Source organism: Cherax quadricarinatus, chromosome 39 (genome assembly GCF_038502225.1).
Source record: "Cherax quadricarinatus isolate ZL_2023a chromosome 39, ASM3850222v1, whole genome shotgun sequence".
In the NCBI taxonomy this organism is placed as follows: Eukaryota; Metazoa; Arthropoda; class Malacostraca; order Decapoda; family Parastacidae; genus Cherax; species Cherax quadricarinatus.
In genome coordinates, this window is record NC_091330.1 from 3,962,174 (window position 1) to 3,985,175 (window position 23,002).

The window sequence follows — 23,002 nt, forward strand, 5'->3', positions numbered from 1 at the left end:
CCCTGTATTGTAAGAAGTGACTGAGTGGTCGTACTGCCTTCGGAAATAACGACTTTTCGCTCTAATTAAAGCGAAATGTCAGTCCAGAATCTCATAATGAGGCTGTCTATTTAGACAGTGGAACCAGTCCACCAGTCAAACTGTTCTACTGAAATCAGAGTTCATTGTTCACTGACAGACTGTCGTTGGTAGCGTCCAGCAGGTCCACGTAACCATCACAACCTAGCTAATTTGACACTTGTGGCACGTACTAATCCATTTTTCTCTTGAAAACCCTCTTATGCTAATTATATATATATATATTATATAATGTATATATTATATGTCGTGCCGAATATGTAAAACTGGTGAATTAGCAAAAACTCATTTAAAATTAAGTCCTTTCTGAAATTTTCTCTTATACGTTTAAAGATATATTTTTTCATTAATGTTAATGCAAAAAAAATTTAATTTTGCACCAAAAGAATCTTTAAAAAACTTACCTAACCATATTATATCAGTCACAATTTATTTTAGCCATACCCAACTACATATATTTTAGATTTGTTTACAATAATTTAATATTAAACAAACACAATCAAATATATTGTTTTCGTTAGGTTCAGAATGATTTTGGCGAAATTATTGCATACACAAATTTTCACTTGTCCTATATGGCAAGATGAGCGTTGCTATTTAAGCCAAGATCGCAAGTTCTGCCTATTCGGCACGACATTATATATATATATATATATATATATATATATATATATATATATATATATATATATATATATATATATATATATATATATATATATATATATATATATATAATCTGCTCTGGCTTACAACTTTCAAAAATAAAGCGGTACACAAGTTAGAAGATTGTATTTTTCATTTTACTCTGTAAAGTTCTGAAAGCTCTTACCCTACTTCATCTTATTTCAGAGTCCAGCCTTAACCAAGGTATTCTGTCACCTTCTCAAAATGCAGCCCACAACAGTCAGCTAGCAGTCAATGCTAAGTGAACAGGAACATCACGTGAAAGGGAACCTGCCCTCGTCTCCGCCTTTTCTTGGAATGAGTCCTTTCGTTTTAAGCTACGATTAGGAGGATGAGTTGTACATGGCACCCAGGCTACTCTAACTACGAGCTATTTTACGAAGACCTTCCTCCCGCTCCCAGGTCACAGTAAAAGGGATGGGGGGAAGAGAAGGTTACAAATCTTTTTCCGAATCGAGGAGGAGGATTCTGTGGTGGACGGTGTCAGTGGGACCTCTGCCAAAATTACGGGGCTCTCAAGAAGATTGGCTCACTTAGCGAAAAACAGGGAAGGAAGTGTCGGCGATGATTGCCTCTTATCTTTCACAGTCGAGTGCGTCTCAGGAACGTATTCGAAATAACAAATCCTCATTATTTTCAGGTGGAAAAGCCGTTTGCATTCAAAGAGAATATATAACTTAAAAATATTAAAAGAGAGATCGAAGATTATATACTGACTGACTCTCTTCTGTCAGTATGACTTATAAATGGTCCAAAGTAGGACCAAAACGTCGTCATAAGCTCTTCCTTCTCTCCTACGTGCGGGTTATTTGTGTATTAGATTTATGAATATTATGACTGAAACGTAGTGTATTGTACGTGTCGTACATCCTGTGGATGGTCGAACAACAGTATATGGAGACACAAAAGGCCAGGGAGCTAGACCCTAAAATGGGAATATTTGCATACTGATACATGTATTTTGTCAGTTACAAGAAAATTTGGGATTGCTCAAGGTAATCCTAAATTATCTCGAGTAATACTAATGGAGAACTTCCAGATTCTCCGTTACGTTATCATGAAATACGGAGTCGTCAAAAAAAATTGTTTAGTAAAGCTGAAGGCGCCCTAAAACGTTACTTCTGCCAACGAAAAAAAAGTCCCTGAACTGAAACGTTAGCAGCAATGAAGGTTTCCAAAACACATTTAGTCTGGTAATACTGAAGCTTCAGATAACCTAGTATACAAGTGAAGATTGCCTTGGACACACTGACGGACTGTTAAACGTATTCTGGCAACAGTGAGGCTCCCTTACCTCTGTAGATATAAATCTTTGTTGATTTTGACGCTTTCCCTAAGATATATACTCTAGATTATATTAATTTGGAAGCGCTAAACTCGTAGTTATCATGCAAATCCCTAGGGAATGGTGGGTGATCAAGTTTGATCCTAGGAAGAAGGGGATTCACATTTCTTTGTATTCCAGTTATACAAAAAAGCTGGAATAGACTGAGTGAGAGAGAGAGAGAGAGAAAGAGAGAGAGAGAGAGAGAGAGAGAGAGACAGACAGACAGACAGAGACAGTCATATTCCCCCAGACCTTTTTCAAGGATAAATATTTTTTTTTTCAGATGGGCGTGAGTGGCGTGGTGTTGGTGGGGGCGTGGTGCGTGTTGACGTGGGCGGCGGGCGTGATCGGCCAGCGGTCGCCCTGTTACCAGTGTGACTGGTACAGAGGAAGACACCCACACACCAGCCCCTACACTGTGGTAAGAACACACACACAGTTTCCCAACAGATACCGTCGTGTATATATGTACGTCACAAGTGTGACGTACATACATTCTCGGTATACATAAACCAGACAGAAAATACCGATAGGTGTATATATAAAATGAGAATTAACTTTAATCCTTAATAGTTATAATTATAACTAAAAATTTTAAAGAGGTGGACCGGTAAGCCAGTAGAAGGCCTCCGTCAGATGACCAAAAGCTCCAGCTGTGTTCATCACATCACTAGACCCGCATTAGGCACAATGACTTTTGTGCATTCTGTCATCCTTGACCCTAACAACGAACACAAAGAACATATTGGACAGCCAACAGTGTTGCAAGACATGTCGTTAAACCTGATGATCTCCCTGGCTAATCCTCGACGCTAATTCCCTACCGCCTCGATCAGTTGCTTCAGTAGCTGCTGGAGGGAGAGAGACTTCGCACCACGAGACCCGCTGCCCTGCCGTCCGCGGTGTACAACGAGATCTGCCTTCACGTCTTCCATTAGGTCAACGTCTGCTCTTGTCATTCGAATCAACCTTCGTACACTACCGTGTAGTGATCTTTTGTTTTTAAATGGGGTTTGACATAAACCTTGGTAACTAATACCCATAAATTAATTTAAAAATATACGTGAACAGACACTAGGACATTTATTAGAAAAAGTTTCGGTCCTGGGACCTGGATTACTTCTAATACACAGAAAATAAAATGGGGTGTAAAACTAAGGTGAGGCGCAGGTCATCATCTGATCAGGATCCTTGTCAGGAAACGCTCTTTTCTGATGACCAGAACGACAATACTCGCCAACGACTAGTTTTTCCCTATCACGAACTCGTCCAGTTTAACTTCCCGACTCCGCCAGAACTGCCATTTAAGTTAATATATTATCCAGCAGCAGCAGCTGCATCTACTCCAACTCAATTTTTCTTCATAAAGTGTAGCGACGACCTCTAGCGTTTTCCCTCACACTAACTCCAAACAATAAATATTGTTTATGTTATGAATTTGACTCGTGTTACAATTGTTAGCAAAAAGGCTTATTTCCAGGATAGTGTGGAGTTCTCTCCCGGTGTAATATGCTGCCAGTTACTCGCTTCTTCAGCCTCACACAAACCAGCATCCCTTCGAAGAATAACAAGGTACAATACCGTGTGCAAGCGAGTTAACAGGGTTTTCGAAACTAATTCCTTGGGTAGCACTGATAATGGATTGGGCAAATATTTTTGTTAATAGGTTTGGGCTTGACAAGGACCTGCCTAATATGGGCCAGTAGGCCTGCTGCAGTGTTCCTCCTTTCTTATGTTCACATAACTCGCACAGAGGATAGTGAAAATTACAACGATGCTTCGGTTCGATTTGGACTATGGTCTAAGTCAGACCGAAACGTCGTCATAAGCTTCTTTCTCCTATGTACAGTATCCGTTCATTCTACCTCACTGCGGTGTTCGTGTCCTTACAGCTTTCTCTGTCGTCATCCAGCCCGATTTCACACCGAACAAGGAAAAAGTACGACTTCTAACACTGGTTGGGGTCGTCCAGAGACTGCGCAGCCAGACGTGTCACTTTCGTGTTTGAGTACATTTGTGGTTAAATATAGTTTTTTTTTTTGTTTTGTTTTAGTAGCCAAACATTTTTTTGTACATTGGAAGCGTTCATAAATTTATGCTGGAATGCTTAATTAAAACAAGTGTAAAATGAAAATGGATTATCTGGTCGCATCCATAACAAACAACTGAAATATTCACTTCAATAACAGTCCTGTCCAGTGCTCATAAAATCCGAAACCTCAGTCGCTCGTATAACCTAACCGGTCTACATGCCTGGAGTCTACCTGGAGGGTATTCCGGGGATCAACGCCCCCGTGGCCTGGTCCACGACCAGGCCTCCCAAGTCAATTCAACTTTTTCTTTACGTTTTCTAAAATTTTGTTCTATGTACCAATGAAAACGGGTTGTTACTAGAGTTATTTAACAACTAGAGAGTAGCAGGTTAACTAGGGAGGTTAGGTTAGGTAAGGTTCGTCAGGAAATAGGACAAGTGTTTCCTGACGCGGGTCTTAGATACGACCCGCCGTTGGAGCTTTTGGTCATCTGACCGAGGCCTTCCACTGGCTTACCGATCCATCCCTTTAAAAATTATGGTCAGTTATAACCATTTAGTTATTTAAACTAGGAATGTAACACATAGAGCAGAGTTCTATTATACGATGTCTTGTCGTAAATAATTCTTTAGGAGATCTATAGAAGGGATAAGTGTGTACTAAATGGCAAGGCGTCTGTCCCTTCTAAGCTGACAGAGGGTCGACCCTCTACTTTTCGTTCTGCTGAATGACCCATACCGGTTTAGAGTTTCACACAGGTTAAAAAAAATATAGACATGTTAAAAAAATAATTTGGAGAGAAATATCGCGTAACGTTTCACCTTTCTAGAGTTTACTAGCAGTGTCTAGCACTGAAATCTATTACCCTGTGGCACTCGCTAAGTTGTACAACTATCGCCTTCTCTGCCAATACTGAACAGAGAGTTTTCCCAGTTTGAATATTTCCAAGCAAGAGAAATGTGAAGACTTGTACGAACTTCGGTAATCAATTATAATATCCCTAATGATCTACAGATTACCATCATTTACTCTAATGGCACGAGGTCGATTGTTATAAAGGCTGAGTTTTTTCCCCCATTATTAAAACCTACCTTGAGGCTCACTAACTCCGCCGTCCTTCATCTGGTATTAAGTGTCTTTACTACCCAACTTCCGGGAATTATTGTCGATATTGGAATTCCGTTCTTAACTGCATTCTCTTGTGGCTGAGGGGCTGCCCCCTCTGTCCTGTCCACGTCCCTCAGTGTATTCCTAGTTCTTGTAGACAGCGCTTGTGGATTTGCCTCAAAGTACCAATATTTTTGTCACTCATTCCTGATGCTAATTCTTGATGCAAAGAAACACAAATTTTAGTCTGTCATGAAATTATTAACTTAATAAACTTAATGCACACTAAAATCTGGTAAAGTACCAGACACGAATCTGAGCAACCTTTACCGAATTTTCTTTCTGATGAACGATATACTTTAAGAGCCATTAGGCTTATAAATTTTGCAAATATGACTTTTTTTTTTTTTTAAGACTGAGGGGAAGGCCTGGGTGGGATATAATGGAAGTTTTGCATAATAATCTACACGCATATCTTTATATTCCCACCAATTTTCGTATTTTTTCTTCCGTTGAAATACAATTGTTCCTGATCTAGCATTCGCTACTTGAGGAGCCGGAGAACGTTCCTTGGAGGAACAGGGTAGTTTATTCATGGTGCAGCGCTCAACCCGTAAGCGTCATACAGGGCCCAATGTCATACAGGGGAATGGGAGGCATTCAGGTTTGGTTCAAGGAAGAGAAGCACAGGTCCCAGTCCTTAGATCATGAGACCGTCACCAGCGTCAAGAAACCTTCCTGATGGTGGGGGATAGTTCATAGGAGGAGGAGCGGGTTCCCTTCCTAGGAGCAGTTCATGTCTCTAGGAGGAGCAGGGTATGTTCCCAAGAGAAGGGATCATTGCTAGAGTAGGGCACATCCCCTAGAAGAGCAGGGCACGTTCCTAGGAGCAGAGGGGCACATTTCCTAGAGGAACAAGTCATGATCACATGTGCGTGCAGGGCATGTTCCTTTGAGGGTACAGGACATATTCCTTAGAGGGTACAGGGCATGTTTTCAGGAGTTGCATGGCACAGTCCCATGAGGCACTATCCTCTGTAGGTTTCAGCTGGCTGGTCTTGTTGCAACTTTCAGGAGAAATCGGCAAACATTGCGGTACTCCATTTACCATAGTCATCTTTCTCCATGCTCGTCATTCACGTCAGAGAGGTTGCCAGGGGAAACAGTTTGGGTGACCTGTGGCAGTTCAATCATTGGTAACTTTGCAGTAGTCGGAGTTGACGTGTCTGTCTGACAGGAATCCCAGTATATATGTTCTTGAACGAATGTTATTCTGCTAACTCCACGTCATTCATTGCCATCTGAAAATCACTGGAAAATTTGGGGACCTACAAATACGCCCTCCCTTAATCTTGGCCTCACTTAGTTTGTTGGTTTCTAACAAAACTTTAAATGTTGAATGATATTTGTCCATTGTCTGAGGAGATCAGGCTTAATGTGTAGTAGCGATAACAAAATAATGTCCTCTGAAACCACTGCTGCACAGGCTGCATTGAGTGTACCTGGACACACGAGACACACGCATCAACTAAGTATGAACTACTGTCTTTTCAACTACATATTTTCAAACCTTATTTATAAATGGTCTGGTATGTTTTATCTCAAATTATCAGCATACACGACAAAAAAAAAAAAATGAGACACTTGTGCCACATTTGAGTATCTTCATTCTGGAAATGCTTCGCCACCCAGTGAATTCTTCAGAGCAATGCAGAGAAAGGTGGATGTCTTCCCATTTATTTTCCCTCACCCATTTACCCTCTCTTACTTGCCTTCTCCCTTAGAAAAGAAATCGAGTAAAACATTCGGTAATGTCTCTCAGATCCACACGTTAAATCGAGTTTCTAACTAACTTTGGCAGTCTTGAGGGATCGTGGGTACGATAATCTTCCTGGGTCTCAAGGCATGGGCAGCCAGTCAGGAGCCGATCCTGTAGTATGGGCCAGTAGGCCTACAGCAGTGCTCCTTCTTTATGTTCTTACGTTCTAGGTACCAACGGGAGCGGCCAACCAGGAGCCGTTCCTGTAATTACCAGCGGAAGCGGCCAACCAGGAACCGTTCCTGTAATTACCAGCGGGAGCGGCCAAACAGGAGCCACTCCTGTAGTTACCAACGAAGACAGCTCATGAACGCACCACCAACAACACTACCAACAACAGTGAAGAAAAAAACACTGTGCAGAACACCGTTTGTCGGGACAATGTTTCGCCTTGCGTAGATCGAATCAAAGCAGGTCGAAGGGAGATGCAAGGCTGACTTGTTTCTGCCACTACCTTATCCACAAGTCGCAGGTACGATGGAGATCAGATTAGCAACAACGTAAGGTGTAGTTACAACCATAACCCATATAAGATCTCACAGCAAGTACAACCTTAACACTGCAATTATATATTCCTTTTAAACCATACCCCCGGCCGGGATTGAACCCGCGGTCATAGAGTCTCAAAACTCCAGCCCGTCGCTTTAGCCTCTAGACCAGCTAGCCACAATAAGATTCATCCAAGTAGGTACATTTCTACACCATATGAAGGTTAGCACAGGCACCACTGTGACCACAAATGCAAGTTTTTACAGACAAATCTCCAGCTAGCGTGGCCGTGACGAACTCTAGCATTTGTGGTCACAGAGGTGCCTGTGCTAACCTTCATATGGTGTAGAAATATACCTAGTTGGATGAATCTTATTGTGGCTAGCTGGTCTAGTGGCTAACGCGACGGGCTGGAGTTTTGAGACTATGACCGCGGGTTCAATCCCGGCCGGTGGTATGGTTTGTTTGCAATCGTGTCATTACGATTTCTTAAGTCATATATTCCTTTTCTTTGCAAACTGCAGTCCATTTGACGCCTTGCATACTTGCTCTGTTCGTAACTTTCAGGAATGTTATTACATGGTTCCTCTGACATTATAACTCTCCTGGTGGTTTCTTCCTTGGATCTAAATTTTTGTCTTTACAGATTACTACTGTCATTTGAAATGTCGGATTTTACTCTCAAGCTAGCTAGTATCACAGGAAAAGTGTTGTCTCTTCTAGCTTGCTAGTTAGAATATTCGACCCAACCTTACTAAAATTTATTAAGTTCATTGCGTAGCTTCGCCAAAACAATCCTCCAGACAATAAACAAACTTGACTTTAGCATATCTACGACTACAATGTTCCCTCTGACTGTCCTGCTCTTCGAAGTCCCACTTTAATCTTAAGAGGATTGCATATGACAATTGTTCCGTTCCTCGCCCGAAATCCTTACATTAAGTTTGTGTATTTACGAATTAATTCCTCTGAGCTCTTCCTTTGATGTTATTTCTACCGTCATGGAGAGTATACACAGTCGTTCTTAGTTCCCTCACTGAATCATGAATAGACTCTTAGTTCAGTGTTACAGCGTTCGGTTCACAACCGAGAGGACAAGGTTTCCAGTCTCCTGGGTAGCCGAGACACATATACAAATCTCCTTGCTTCTGTTGCTCATGTTCACTAGTAATGAATGTGTACCTGGATGTTATGTTGTCTTGGGTCGTAAACAGTTATAATTTTTGAAGACGTGAACCGGTAAGCCAGAGAAAGGCCTCGGTCAGATGACCATAGCTTCAGTGGTCGGATCATCATGTGACTGATACCCGCGTCAGAAAACACTTGTCCTGTTTCTTGACAAATCTTATCTAACCTAACCTCTTAAGCTGTATCCTAAGGAAAAAATAAGCCACACTGTTCGACTTTCTTGGGTTAACTCGAGATTATATATATATATATATATATATATATATATATATATATATATGCGCAAAACAACCACTCTGAAAGAGTAGAGAAATTCCAAGCGCTTTCGTGACTACTCACATTATCAAGGAACTATGAAACAAGATTGCTTAACACAATCCTCCCTAATAGAGCTAAATGGTTCAGATATGTTGATGATATTTTGTGTCTTATGCCCAAAAATGTAGATATACACAATTTCCCTGGAAAATTAAATAACTTAGCCAATTCCATAAACTTTACTGTTGAGTTTGAAGAAAATAACTCATTACCTTTTCTAGATGTTTTAATTATTAAGGGTAATAATGAATTCAAATTTAAAATTTACAGAAAACCTACAAATAACTGTTCCTATGTCCACTTTTATTCTTCGCATCAAGATAGAGTCAAACTGTCTGTTTTCTCATCAATGTTTTTGAGAGCTTTACGAATTTGTAGTCCTGAGTTCATAGATGAGGAAATATCCAAAATTTATGAAATAGGTAATGATTTAAAATACCCAAGAAATGTAATTGATAAATCTTTTAAAGTTGCTAGAAATACTTTTTACAATCCAAAAAGAGACAACCAACCTTATTCAACTAAAAATATGTTGGTTCTCCCTTACCATGAAAACTTGGTTGATATGCCTTCTCTTCTTAAGACTTTTAATATTAAAGTTGTATTCAAAAATCTTGATACAGTAACAAAAACTTTTGATAAAGAATTCCCCCCAAAATGCTGATGGATGTGTCTATAAGATTCCTTGTAAAATTTGCGATAAAGTTTATTACGGTCAAACTGGTAAAAATCTCGAACTAAGATTAAAACAACATAAATATAGCATTAGAACTGGACAAGATTCCAATGCTCTATTTATTCTTGTAAGAGATTTTAACCATCCAATTGATTTTCAAAAAGTTGAGAAAGTAGTATCAAGCAAGTCCATGGTCGACAGGAATATAATTGAATCTTGTTTCATAAAAAGCAGTTTTGACAATATGAATATTTCCTTTGGTTTATATAAATTAGATCCATTTATAATTAATAGAATTTGGGAAGAATTTAATAATACACTGGACAAATAATAATTTTAAAAATTTTCTTGGGTAGAATAGTTTGTTGGTGGTTGTGCAAAGGACCTGTCCAGTTGGGCCGGCGCGCGTCAGGTGTTTAACCGTTGTGGGATCTGATAGTGAGGTGTTGGCCAGACCCCCTTATTTACCTTCCTTGGATGCTTTACTTTCATAGTTCCTTGATAATGTGAGTAGTCACGAAAGCGCTTGGAATTTCTCTATTCTTTCAGAGTGGTTGTTTTGCATATTCTGAAATCACCTGTTTACTGTGATCTTATTTCATATATATATATATATATATATATATATATATATATATATATATATATATATATTCGTTACAAAAGATAGTTCCCAGAGAGTGAATCTTCGTCAGAAGGTGACCTTCGTCAGTTTCCAGTGGGTGGGTTCTCATCAAGGAGCTGACTATCGTCAATTTCCAGCAAGTTGGTTTTTGGGAAGAGACCTTCGTTATTTCCCAGCAAGTGGAACCTCATTAAGAGACCTTAGTGTCCAGCAAGTGGATCCTTATTGAGACACCTTAGCTAGGAACCTCATTAAGAGACCTTCGTTAGCGTCCAATAAGTGGATCCTCATTACGACACCTTAGCAAGGAACCTCATTAAGAGACCTTAGTAAATGTCCAGCAAGTGGATCCTCATTACGACACCTTAGCTAGGAACCTCATTAAGAGACCTTCGTTAGCGTCCAATAAGTGGATTCTCACCAGCAGCTGACCATCGTCAGTTTGCAGTGGGCGAGTCCTTAAACTTGGTAAATTCTTACACAGTTACCCAGGAGGTGAAGTGAGTGTTTGTCTTCGGCGTTGGGTGAAAATGTCATTTGCTGTGGGTTAAAAAGAGTGATTTTAATCTCGCATTTTTTTTATGAACATGAATTGTTCGAAAACATGGCGAACGGTAGAAGGGTAAACAGCAAGAGCAGCGCGAAGACAATGGTGAAAGCAACGGGGAAGACAGAACAGAGTAACTGAAGAAAACAGTGAAAGTAACAATGAAGAGAAATTTGGAGAACAGATGTCATTCCTGGTGTTGAAAATTCATTCCTTCGTAACTAAAGTTCGAAGTGCATTTCTCTTTCTTTAGCAGAATGACGAATAAGATACGTACAACACTCAGGTATCTCTTGTGCCGTAACGCTTCGCCTACGCAGCAGGCTTTTTTTTAGGCGAATAGAGGCGAGTATAGCAATGGAAGCAGAAGTAAATTTGAGGTGTACAGTCTTTCAGCCTTGGTCAGAGGTGGTCAGTCCCTCAGAATAAAGTACACGCTTGCCGTCAGACCTCGTATACTGGAGCAGAAGTGAGGTGTAGCAACTGGAGGTGACGTCGTAACCTTGACGTCCCTCAAAACTAAGGGACTGATCACCTCAAAATTAATTATACTGCCTCGATTGGTATAATATGCCTGTATTCGACTGAAGACGCTTGCTGCCCGGGCGAAAACGTTAACTGCGTTGAAGATGCCCTTGCACATTTTCTTGTTCATCAACTTGTTGGTATTATGCCCCATCAATACCACATTCTTTGGCAGAGCTGATGCTGTACAGCTGGGACAACACATCAAACCAGACAGCTGGTACTGAGACCAGACAGCTTGGACTACACAGCTGGTACGGTACAGCCTGGACCACAGTAGCAATATAGTTTGCCGGTCATTCTACGACCCTATTTTTAATTAATTATTGAAGCATTGATATAATTCAGGATCGGTATAATGCTATCATTAATATGCTAACATGGCCACTTATCAGAGCTGCTTATTGTGCACCACTGGTTCCAGTGTTACCGATGTTGGATTATTTTTAGTCTCGAGGCTGTGTAGCGTGATAATGTACTCAGGTCCAGCGTGACGCTCTGTACTCAGGCCCAGCGTGACGCTCTGTACTCAGGCCCAGCGTGACGCTCTGTACTCAGGCCCAGCGTGACGCTCTGTACTCAGGCCCAGCGTGACGCTCTGTACTCAGGCCCAGCGTGACGCTCTGTACTCAGGCCCAGCGTGACGCTCTGTACTCAGGCCCAACGTGATGCTCTGTACTCAGGCCCAACGTGACGCTCTGTACTCAGGCACAACGTGACGCTCTGTACTCAGGCACAACGTGACGCTCTGTACTCAGGCCCAACGTGACGCTCTGTACTCAGGCCCAACGTGACGCTCTGTACTCAGGCACAACGTGACGCTCTGTACTCAGGCACAACGTGACGCTCTGTACTCAGGCCCAACGTGACGCTCTGTACTCAGGTCCCAGGCAGTACTATATACTATCACATTACAGTAATACCTCTGTACTAATATCATCATGACTGGATGTTACCGGAAAGAAATTTGCAGAGTTAATGGCCGGAAACTCAACAACCTTTAACTGTTCTCCTTCGGTTCTACTAACATTATTAAATCCATCTCAAAAGAAGTAAAAAGCACAATACCGTGACTGGAACAATACACACATAACCCGCACATAGAATTAAAATTATGACGACGTTTCGGTCACATTTGGACCATTAACTTTATACTAGTTAATGGTCCAAGTTGGACCGAAAAGTCGTCCCAAGTTTCAATCTCTTATGTGCGGGATAATTGTGTCTACACATCCATCTCACATTGGGCTTCCGATGCATGATGCTACGGAACTGATGCTGCGTATGCCCGCAGAATGATAATACGAATGATAATGAGAATGTTAATACGAATGATAATGAGAATGATAATACGAATGATAATGAGGATGATAATACGAATGATAATGAGGATGATAATACGAATGATAATGAGAATGATAATACGAGATGAACGTCAAATGAACTTCACTGAGTTGAGATGGAGAGAGACTGACACCAGTCCGGCACACATAAGTGCGATAAGGCACCTGAACTACTGGGAACGATTGAAGGTTCTTGATCTGTATTCCCTCGAACGCAGGCGAGAGAGATACATGATAATATACACTTGGAAGGTCCTGGAGGGATTGGTACCAAACTTGCACACGAAAATCACTCCATATGAAAGCAAAAGACTAGGGAGGAAATGCAACATTCCCCCGATGAAAAGCAGGGGCGCCACTAGTGCACTGAGAGACAACACAATAAGTGTCCGGGGCCCAAGACTGTTCAACTGCCTCCCAGCACACTTAAGGGGGATTACCAGTAGACCTCTGGCTGTCTTCAAGAAGGCACTGGACAGGCACCTAAAGTCAGTACCTGACCAACCGAGCTGTGGTTCGTACGTCAGCATGCGTGCAGCCAGCAGTAACAGCCTGGTTGATCAGACCCTGATCCACCATGAGGCCTGGTCTCAGACCGGGCCGCGGGGGCATTGACCCCTGAAACCATCTCCAGGTAAACTCCAGGTAAGTCCTTCGAACTTTCTATCATGCAGGAAGAGCCACATGTCTATAGTGGATCTCCGTTTATCACTATCATGCAAGAGGAGCCACGTGTATCTATGTGTCCAACGAAACAAGCACTCTTGAGTGTTACTAGTACCCGGCTCCGGCTGGATACAGGTGTTTCTGGGGCATTGCGTCACTAGCTGTGGTAAACATACCCAGGTGAATCATTGTCAATCCCTGCATCGTTCTGTGTTGGAATGCGAATACTGAATGAATTCAGAGACAACTCCCTCACAAATGCTTAAGATATGTTAGAGCATTTTATCCACAGACAAATTATCACCCATTCTGGAAAAAAAAAATACCCTAACTTTACCAATTGTAAAAAAAAATCATAATAAACTTGCCTAAATTCAACCATATCTTGCTAAAATATAAGGTACATAAATAATTCAAAGTCACATATAAGCTACACGGTAATTTTTTGTGACTAAAATCATGTCTAAACAGTTAATTTCGTTTGTTACCAGAACATAAACTTGCAAATAGTTCATCATTGTAACTTGCTTAGTTACTGGAACACTGAGGCGCAGTTCCTGGACCAATTATATCCCTCTGTAAACCTGTGATTGCCGTCCACACCATGTATATGGGGTGCATAATTAAGATATTAAACTAAACAGTAACATAACATTCTAACATAACATTGCCACACTGTAGCATCACACTGCCACACTGTAACATCATACTGTCACACTGCATCACACTAACACACTAACTTTACACTAACACTAACATCACATCAACACTAACATCACACTGCCACACTGTAACATCACACTGTTGCCAAGCTTTCAATACACTCGCATCACATCAGAGATTTAATTAAATACATCTTAGCATTTTATTAAACTTGTGGCTGCACCCCCAACCTTACATTGCAAAACTTTTTATAAACACCTGTGTGTGTGTGTGTGTGTGTGTACTCACCTATTTGTACTCACCTATTTGTGGTTGCAGGGGTCGAGTCCTAGCTCCTGGCCCCGCCTCTTCACCGGTTGCTACTAGGCCCTCTCTCTCCCCGCTCCATGAGCTTTGTGTGTGTGTGTGTGTGTGTGTGTGTGGCGAAGGTTGGGGGTCTCGAATGGTGTTTCAGTGTGAAAAACAGACTAGGCTCGCAGGTCGAGTGTTGTGGTCGTGTGCTAGGAAGACGACAGTAGACACTTAGGTCGAGTATTGTGCATTCGGCAGAATAGGCTTGCAGGTCGAATGTTGTAGCATTGTGCTGCTAGACTGCTGTTGGTAGTGTTCACCTGCCACTTTGAACACGAAGTATTTCTGCCATTGTTCACCACTCTTAGTAAGAGTGACAGATGTCGTGGGTTAGAAGAGAAACTACGCACGCTCTGCTACGTGTTTCTCTTCACAACTGGCGTGCTTGGACCGAAGGAAGCGTAGAAGGAATAGGAAGAGGAGATAGAGGAGAAATGGAAAGAAAACTGATAAGAGAAAGAGGAGAAAGGGCAATGAAGAAATAAGAGAAGAAAGAAAAAGAACGAGGAAAAAAAGAAAATAAAGGGAAGAGTAATGAAGAAAACAGGTGAAGCAGAGAAAGATGGGGAGGGAGAGGAGAAAAGTGAGAAAAAAAGGAGGAGAAAGCGAAGGATAGAGGTGGATAATTAAGAGGAAGCAATATTAGAAGAAATATCTGAACAAATGAAGAGAAATGCAACTTCTCCCACTTCTATTAAAATACAGCACTTCCACCCCACCATTATATACACGAAAGCGCGCGCGCACACACACACACACACACACACACACACACACACACACACACACACACACACACACACACACTATATATATATATATATTCTCAGGCAGCGGTCTAGTCCACTCGGCCACACAAATGCCACAGACTGGGCAGCCTGGTTCACAAGCCGTATTTCTTTCCCAGTCCGGGCACGTCAGTCAGCCTCAAGCATGGATTCAAGCTATTACAATCTCCTCCTGTATGTTCTGACCTCTCAAGAGATTTTTTATATCAGTGCACCACGCAGAAACAAGCGGGTATATGCAAAGAAAGATCGCAGTCAGCAGGATTCGAAAGTACTACTGGGGACGGTCAAGATTCCCAGGCAGCGTCTAGTCCATTCGGCCACACAAATGCCACAGACTGGCCATTCATAATACATACAAAAAGTTCAGAAAAAACGCACATTATGCTTACAAATTGCGTTTATTATGCATATGCAAGCGTTCAGAATAACCTCTCTCAGAAAGCAGCAAAAAATGTAAATCACACGAAGAGCAGCGGAAAAAAATTTGTAAATCTGTTCCTCCCGGGAGAGAGAATTGTCAGTACGGGAGGTTTTAACATTTTTTTTTATTATATTTTTTTGGGGGGAGAGCTGTTGAATCAAGGCGAGTTTTCTCCCATTAAAGGAGTGACCCAAAATAGACTCATACGCTGGAAAACATTGTTGAAAGGAAGACAAACAAAGGAATGTGTTGAGAATGTACGTAGGTTGTGATACAGAGAGCAGGAGGACAGCGAGGAGGACGGGAGGGGGGGGGGGAGGGGAGAGTTATTTTCTCTGTCAGAAGAAATAAGAAAAAAATTCTCCTGACGTGAAGCTTCTTTATTTGTTTTTCTGTTTTTAGCAATATGACAGAGACCGTCCACAGGCTCGCCTGTCCACCACGTAAAAACTTTGTTTTATCTCATCAGAAGATAATTATATATGGTGAGGGTGTAGGTGGATTACACACACACACACACACACACACACACACACACACACACACACACACACACACAATGGGACACAGAAATAAGAGGTCACAATTGGAAGTTGAGGACTCAGATGAGTCAAAGAGATGCTAGGAAGTATTTCTTCAGTCATAGAGTAGTTGGGAAGTGGAATAGTCTGGCAAGTGATGTAGTGGAGGCAGGAACTATACATAGTTTTAAGACGAGGTATGATAAAGCTCATGGAGCAGGGGGAGAGGACCTAGTAGTGGTCGGTGAAGAGACGGGGCCAGGAGCTGAGTCTCGACCCTTGCAACCACAATTAGGTGAGTACAATTCGGTGAGTACACACACACACACACACACACACACACACTATAGACATGAATTTATGAAGATAATATGACCTCGGCCTTAGTGATCCAATGGGAGAGAGAGAGAGAGAGAGAGAGAGAGAGAGAGAGAGAGAGAGAGAGAGAGAGAGAGAGAGAGAGAGAGAGAGAGAGAGAGAGAGAGAGAATGAGTTTTGGGATGGGGAGTTTTGGAGAGTTAGGAAATAAAGTGAGTTTTTCATTAGGGTTGGGTGGATGGGTTGGTGGGTTGGGGTGACAGACGTGGTGTGACTGAGGTGATGTGGCGGCGTGGAAGACCGTCTAGGAAGCGTATCGGAAACCAATGAGTGGTTGGTGAACCCACATGTGCAGGTTTCGATCATGAGTTCCACGGCACCACCGACTTCACGACCAGGCGCAAGGCCCCAGCGCGAGACGAGCGACTCTCAGCGCTGAGACGAGCGACTCTCAGCGCTGAGACGAGCGACTCTCAGCGCTACCCCTGCTTGTAAGTTAATTTTTTCACAGTAAATGTTCTGCATATTGTGATATCACCTGTCTACCGTGAATTTTTCGCACACACACACACACACACACACACACACACACACACACACACACACACACACACACACACACACGACACTGGCAAACAGAAGTAGCTTCGAACAGTAAAAGTCAAGTATAAGGTGGCACCAAGCCAGGGAAAAATACTTGCAGCCATTAGCGATCACTGTGCTCTGTTTATTACGTAATATCCGGGATTTATTCTTGCGTGTGTCTGTGTAATGTTGATTTTTATTGCAAGCGGAAATTGCTCCACGACTTTTGTCTTTTATGTTCATAAATTAACACACAGGCCAATTTTTTTTTGTTTTATAACTAGCTCAAGTTGGACCGAAACGTCGTCGTAGGTTCTGTTCTCCTAAGTTTGGGTTATGTGTGTATATTTCCCTAATTTTTTTATGCATCTAATATTCATACGTTTAGCTCTTACTCTTAAACACTGTGATCTAACAGGCTCACTGCGGGTTTGATCACTGCGTCATGCTCAGCCTTAACCAGCAAGACTTAGCTAGTCCTGGTACAACCCATTTTCATTATATATCTTTATTTTCTGACATACTGTTCAGCACAATTATTGTAATGTTTCCTAAATTTTCAAGATTTCTTAGTTAAAAAACTGTCAAAAACGTATAATTTCCCCCCCCTACCCAAAAAATAATTTAAAATTAAAGCAAGAATTAATGCGCCTGGTGGTAAATGAAAAATTAGGAAACGTTTTAATTTCAACGTTTATCTTCGCGTTAAAATTGACGGCGAAGGCATTTAAAAAGGTCTTAAACAAAAATGTAGATATATGGCTCAGAGAACCGACTGGTTGATGAATTAGGCAACGGAGTACATCAATGCCTCGCTTTACAGCGCTTTGCTTAACGACGATTCGCTAATGCAGCGGTTTTCAATTATGTACTCATTCTTCATTTATTCAGACTTCCTACAAAAAATATATTAACCACTCGCTAATCTGACATGACGTTCAGTGCCCTTGGTGAGGTGGTAGCAGGGACAACCCACGACCTGCCAGGAGGGGTGGTAGCAGGGACAACCCACGACCTGCCAGGAGGGGTGGTAGCAGGGCCAACTTACGACCTGCCAGGTAAGGTGGTAGCAGGGACAACCCACGACCTGCCAGGAGGGGTGGTAGCAGGGTCAACCCACGATCTCCCAGGAAGGGTGGTAGCAGGGACAACCCACGACCTACCAGGAGGGGTGGTAGCAGGGACAACCCACGGCCTGCCAGAGGGTGGTAGCAGGGCCAACCCACGACCTGCCAGGAGGGGTGGTAGCAGGGACAACCCACGACCTGCCAGGAGGAGTGGTAGCAGGGACAACCCACGACCTGCCAGGAGGAGTGGTAGCAGGGACAACCCACGACCTGCCAGGAGGGGTGGTAGCAGGGACAACCCACGACCTGCCAGGAGGGGTGGTAGCAGGGACAACCCACGACCTGCCAGGAGGGGTGGTAGCAGGGACAACCCACGACCTGCCAGGAGGGGTGGTAGCAGGGACAACCCACGACCTGCCAGGAGGAGTGGTAGCAGGGACAACCCACGACCTGCCAGGAGGAGTGGTAGCAGGGACAACCCACAACCTGCCAGGAGGGGTGGTAGCAGGGACAACCCACGACCTGCCAAGAGGGGTGGTAGCAGGGACAACCCACGACCTGCCAGGAGGGGTGGTAGCAGGGACAACCCACGACCTGCCAGGGGGGGTGGTAGCAGGGACAACCCACGACCTGCCAGGGGGGGTGGTAGCAGGGACAACCCACGACCTGCCAGGGGGGGTGGTAGCAGGGACAACCCACGACCTGCCAGGGGGGGGTAATGGTTTTATAAAAGCTTGTATATTTAATAATATATTTCTAATCAAACGTGAAAAACTAAACTTAAACATTGATAGATATGCATTTTATAATCCCTCGACACCGCGCTCTAGTTTATCAGTGTAATGTGGGTTGACGATTGTGGTGGGACAGTAGTGGTTGTCGTGTAGGTGGTTGGGGGTTGAGGTGGTTGTAGGGAAAGGGCAGTGGAGGCGGTTGGTGATTGTGGTGTGTTTTAGTAACGACAGTGACAGGTGGGTGTCAGTGGTTATGGTTGGGATTGTGGTAGTATGTTGGTCTTGGGAAAGTCTGTGGTTGGGTTGGGGTGGGGGTGGTGGGGTAAGGGTGTGGGTGATGTAGGGTTGGTTGAGGTGATGACCGTGGAAGTGGTGATGGCAGTGATACTGATGGTGGATGATGATAATAGTAGCAGTGGTTGAGGTGTTGGTGCGGGTAGTGGCCGTGACAGTGGTTACATGGAGGTTACCTGGAGGTTATTCCGGGGATCAACGCCCCCGCGGCCCGGTCCACGACCAGGCCTCCCGATGGATCAGGGCCTGATCAACTAGGCTGTTACTGCTGGCCGCACGCAGTCCGACGTACGAGCCACAGCCCGGCTGATCCGGCACTGACTTTAGGTATCTGTCCAGCTCTCTCTTGAAGGCAGCCAGGGGTTTATTGGCAATTCCCCTAATGCTTGATGGGAGGCTGTTGAACAGTTTTGGGCCCCGGACACTTATGGTGTTTTCTCTTAGTGTACCAATGGCGCCCCTACTTTTTATTGGCGGCATTTTGCATCGCCTGCCCAGTCTTTTACTTTCGTAGGGAGTGATTTCTGTGTGCAGATTTGGGACCATTCCTTCCAAGATTTTCCAAGTGTAGATTATGATACATCTCTCCCTCCTGCGTTCCAACGAGTACAAGTGCTTTCAAGCGTTCCCAGTAGTTAAGGTGCTTGACAGTACTTATACGTGCAGTAAAGGATCTCTGTACACTCTCTAGATCTGCGATTTCACCTGCTTTGTATGGAGATGTTAATGTACAGCAGTATTCCAGCCTAGAGAGAACAAGTGATTTGAAAAGGATCATCATGGGCTTGGCATCTCTCGTTCTGAAAGTTCTCATTATCCATCCTATCATTTTCTTTGCACGTGCGATCGTGGCACTGTTGTGATCCTTGAAAGTGAGATCCTCAGACATTACTACTCCCAGGTCCCTTACATTATTTTTCCGCTCTATTGTATGGCCGGAGTCAGTAGTATACTCTGTTCTAGTTATTATCTCCTCCAGTTTTCCATAACGGAGTAGTTGGAATTTGTCCTCATTGAACATCATATTGTTTACCGTTGCCCACTGGAAAACTTTGTTTATATCTTCTTGGAGGTTAACCGCGTCCTCAGCAGATGACAGCCTCATGCAGATCCTAGTATCATCCGCAAAGGATGATACGGTGCTGTGGTGTATATCTCTGTTTATGTCTGATATGAGGGTAAGGAATAAGATGGGGGCGAGTACTGTGCCTTGTGGAACAGAGCTCTTCACTATGGCAGCCTCTGATTTAACTCTGTTGACCACTACTCTTTGTGTTCGATTTGTTAGGAAGTTGAAGATCCATCTCCCCACTTTCCCAGTTATTCCTTTAGCACGTATTTTATGGGCTATTACGCCATGATCGCATTTGTCAAATGCTTTTGCAAAGTCTGTGTATATTACATCTGCATTCTGATTTTCTTCCAGTGCATCCAAGGCCATGTCATAGTGATCCAGTAGTTGTGAGAGGCAGGAGCGACCTGCCCTGAACCCATGTTGCCCTGGATTGTGCAGATTTTGGGAATCCAGGTGATTTGCAATCCTGCTTCTTAGCACTCTTTCAAAGATTTTTATGATGTGGGACGTCAGAGCTATTGGTCTATAGTTCTTAGCTAATGCTTTGCTGCCACCTTTATGGAGCGGGGCTATATCCGTTGTTTTAAGTGACTGGAATTTCACCCATGTCCAAGCTCCTCCTCCATAGTGGTGGTGGTGGTGGTGGTTGGGAGTGGTAGAGGTGGAGGTGTTGGTGGTAGATGTGTTGGTAGTGGTGGTAGTAGTGTTGATGGTGTTGGTGTTGGTTGGTGGTAATGATGATGGTGGTAGTGGTAGTGTTGGTAAGAGATAGTGAACGGCATGCTAATAACACCAGTCAATGGCGGTATTTAATTACGGGTTTCAGTGGGCTGCGCCGCCCATCTTAAGCCACCTTTATCCGATTCCAATTATCCTGTTCAGCCGCCCACACTGCCTGGATTTCTGCGAGGCTTGGTGAAGCCTTGGAAGGAGAGGCGGCTTTCCACCCCTCCATCCCCCACTCCAACCCCTCCAAGCCACCAGTCCTTTAAGAAGGAGCAGAAGAAATGTGTTAGATCGAAAAGTGCCCAGCTAGGCACAACTTTCTGCGTAGATACTCGGAGGAAGGGAACCAAGTGTGATATGTTGGTCTGCCCATCCACCCTCTCTGTCTCTCTCTGTCTCTCTCTCTGAGGGTCGTTATAATACACTGCATGAGAGGCCACCACTCTCACCATACTGACGCTGTACACGAAGTTATTGTCAGCCAAGGGCAGGTAAAGTTATTGAAGCATCGCCAAGAAAGGTATGTGGCTCTGGTGGCCTGGTGGTTAACGCTCTCGCTTCACACGGTGAGGGCCTGGGTTCGATTCCCAGCCAGAGTAGAAACATTGGACGTGTTTCTTTCCACCTGTTGTCTATGTTCCCCATCAGTAAAATGGGTACCTGGGTGTTAGTCGACTGGTGTGGGTCGCATCCTGGGACACTGACCTAAGGAGGCCTGGTCACAGACCGGGCCGCGGGGGCGTTGACCCCCGGAACTCACTCCAGGTAAACTCCAGGTAAACTGTGGAGGTACACACACACACACACACACGAAGTACACAGAGTGGATGTGTACTTTAAATATTGCATTTGTCTGTTAAAAATTGTCATTTATTATATATTTATATATATATATATATATATATATATATATATATATATATATATATATATATATATATATATATATAACAAAGTGGCCGTCTCCCACCGAGGTAGGGTTTACCCTGAAAAGAAGAAATACTTCCACTATCACTATCTTGCCAGAGGCGTGTCATCACTACATCTCAGATGTCTCTCTAAACTACAACATCCCCCCCCCTTTTCGGCGTGCAGGCATCCTTATATATTCATATATATTTATTTTTAAATTATTAAAAATTTGAGGACAACACTGAATACTTATACGCTTGTAGTGGAATGTGTAAAAATGTACTTTTAAATCCACATTATTACATCTCATATATCATTAAAAATTTAAAATGTCACTTGCTATTCGTGTGAGAGTCACAAGTGGTATGTTTTCACAGTCAACTATGAGCAACACGAATGAAATCATGTCGTATCTGCTGATATAAGAGGCCAACAGACGGTTTACGATACCTCCAGTGAAAATCAGGTAAGCGATAAATACACAGAGAGAACTCAAGTGTAAAGGGACCACGACTCTTCAAACGCCTTCCCATCATGCAAAAGGGAGATTATCAACAAACTCCTAGTGGTCTTTAAGAAGGAACTCGACAGATTCCTCAAAACAGTTCCTAATTAGCCGGGCTGTGCTACATATGTTAGACTGCAAGCGGCAGGCACTAACAGCTTGATCGATCAGGCGAGCAACCAGGAGACCTGGTTTGCGACCGCGCCGCGGGGTACCTCCGGAAGCGACTCCGGGTAAACTCCAGGTTCGCTTCCCGCAATGCTCCTTTATATACGCATTGTTACAAATACGACAATTTGAAAATCATTATTTTTTCATTGGGTGAAAAGCCGAAGGGCATCAATTAAAATAATGAAAAGATTAATACAAAATACGACTATATTATGCTTCCAGGTGGACGGACGGGTGGACGGACGGATGGACGGACGGACGAACGGACGGACGGATGGGCAGGCGGACGGACGATCAACCCAGGATAGGCTACAACACATACAGGAAAGCATGGAGGTAATTACAATAGACTAACATTTCTCTCAGGTAATAACATGCTTGTTCCAGTCGTTAATTAGGGGATTATAACCAGCAGACTCTAACCCCACTCCCAAGGAGCT

At 43.2% G+C, this 23,002-nt stretch overlaps 1 protein-coding gene across 4 annotated transcripts in view; it reads left to right on the forward strand.

Moving 5' to 3' along the window:
• LOC128696412 (CCN family member 2) overlaps positions 1–23,002 on the forward strand; it is a 188,780-nt gene that overhangs the window by 121,208 nt on the left and 44,570 nt on the right. For 2 of the 4 annotated variants that reach the window (XM_070092289.1, XM_070092290.1), the window contains 2 exons: positions 2,376–2,513; positions 22,785–22,898. In XM_070092289.1, coding sequence (XP_069948390.1) covers positions 2,376–2,513; positions 22,785–22,898 — 252 coding nt within the window. The remainder of the gene's footprint in view (positions 1–2,375; positions 2,514–22,784; positions 22,899–23,002) is intronic. The other 2 variants (XM_070092291.1, XM_070092292.1) reach the window with 2 other exon arrangements.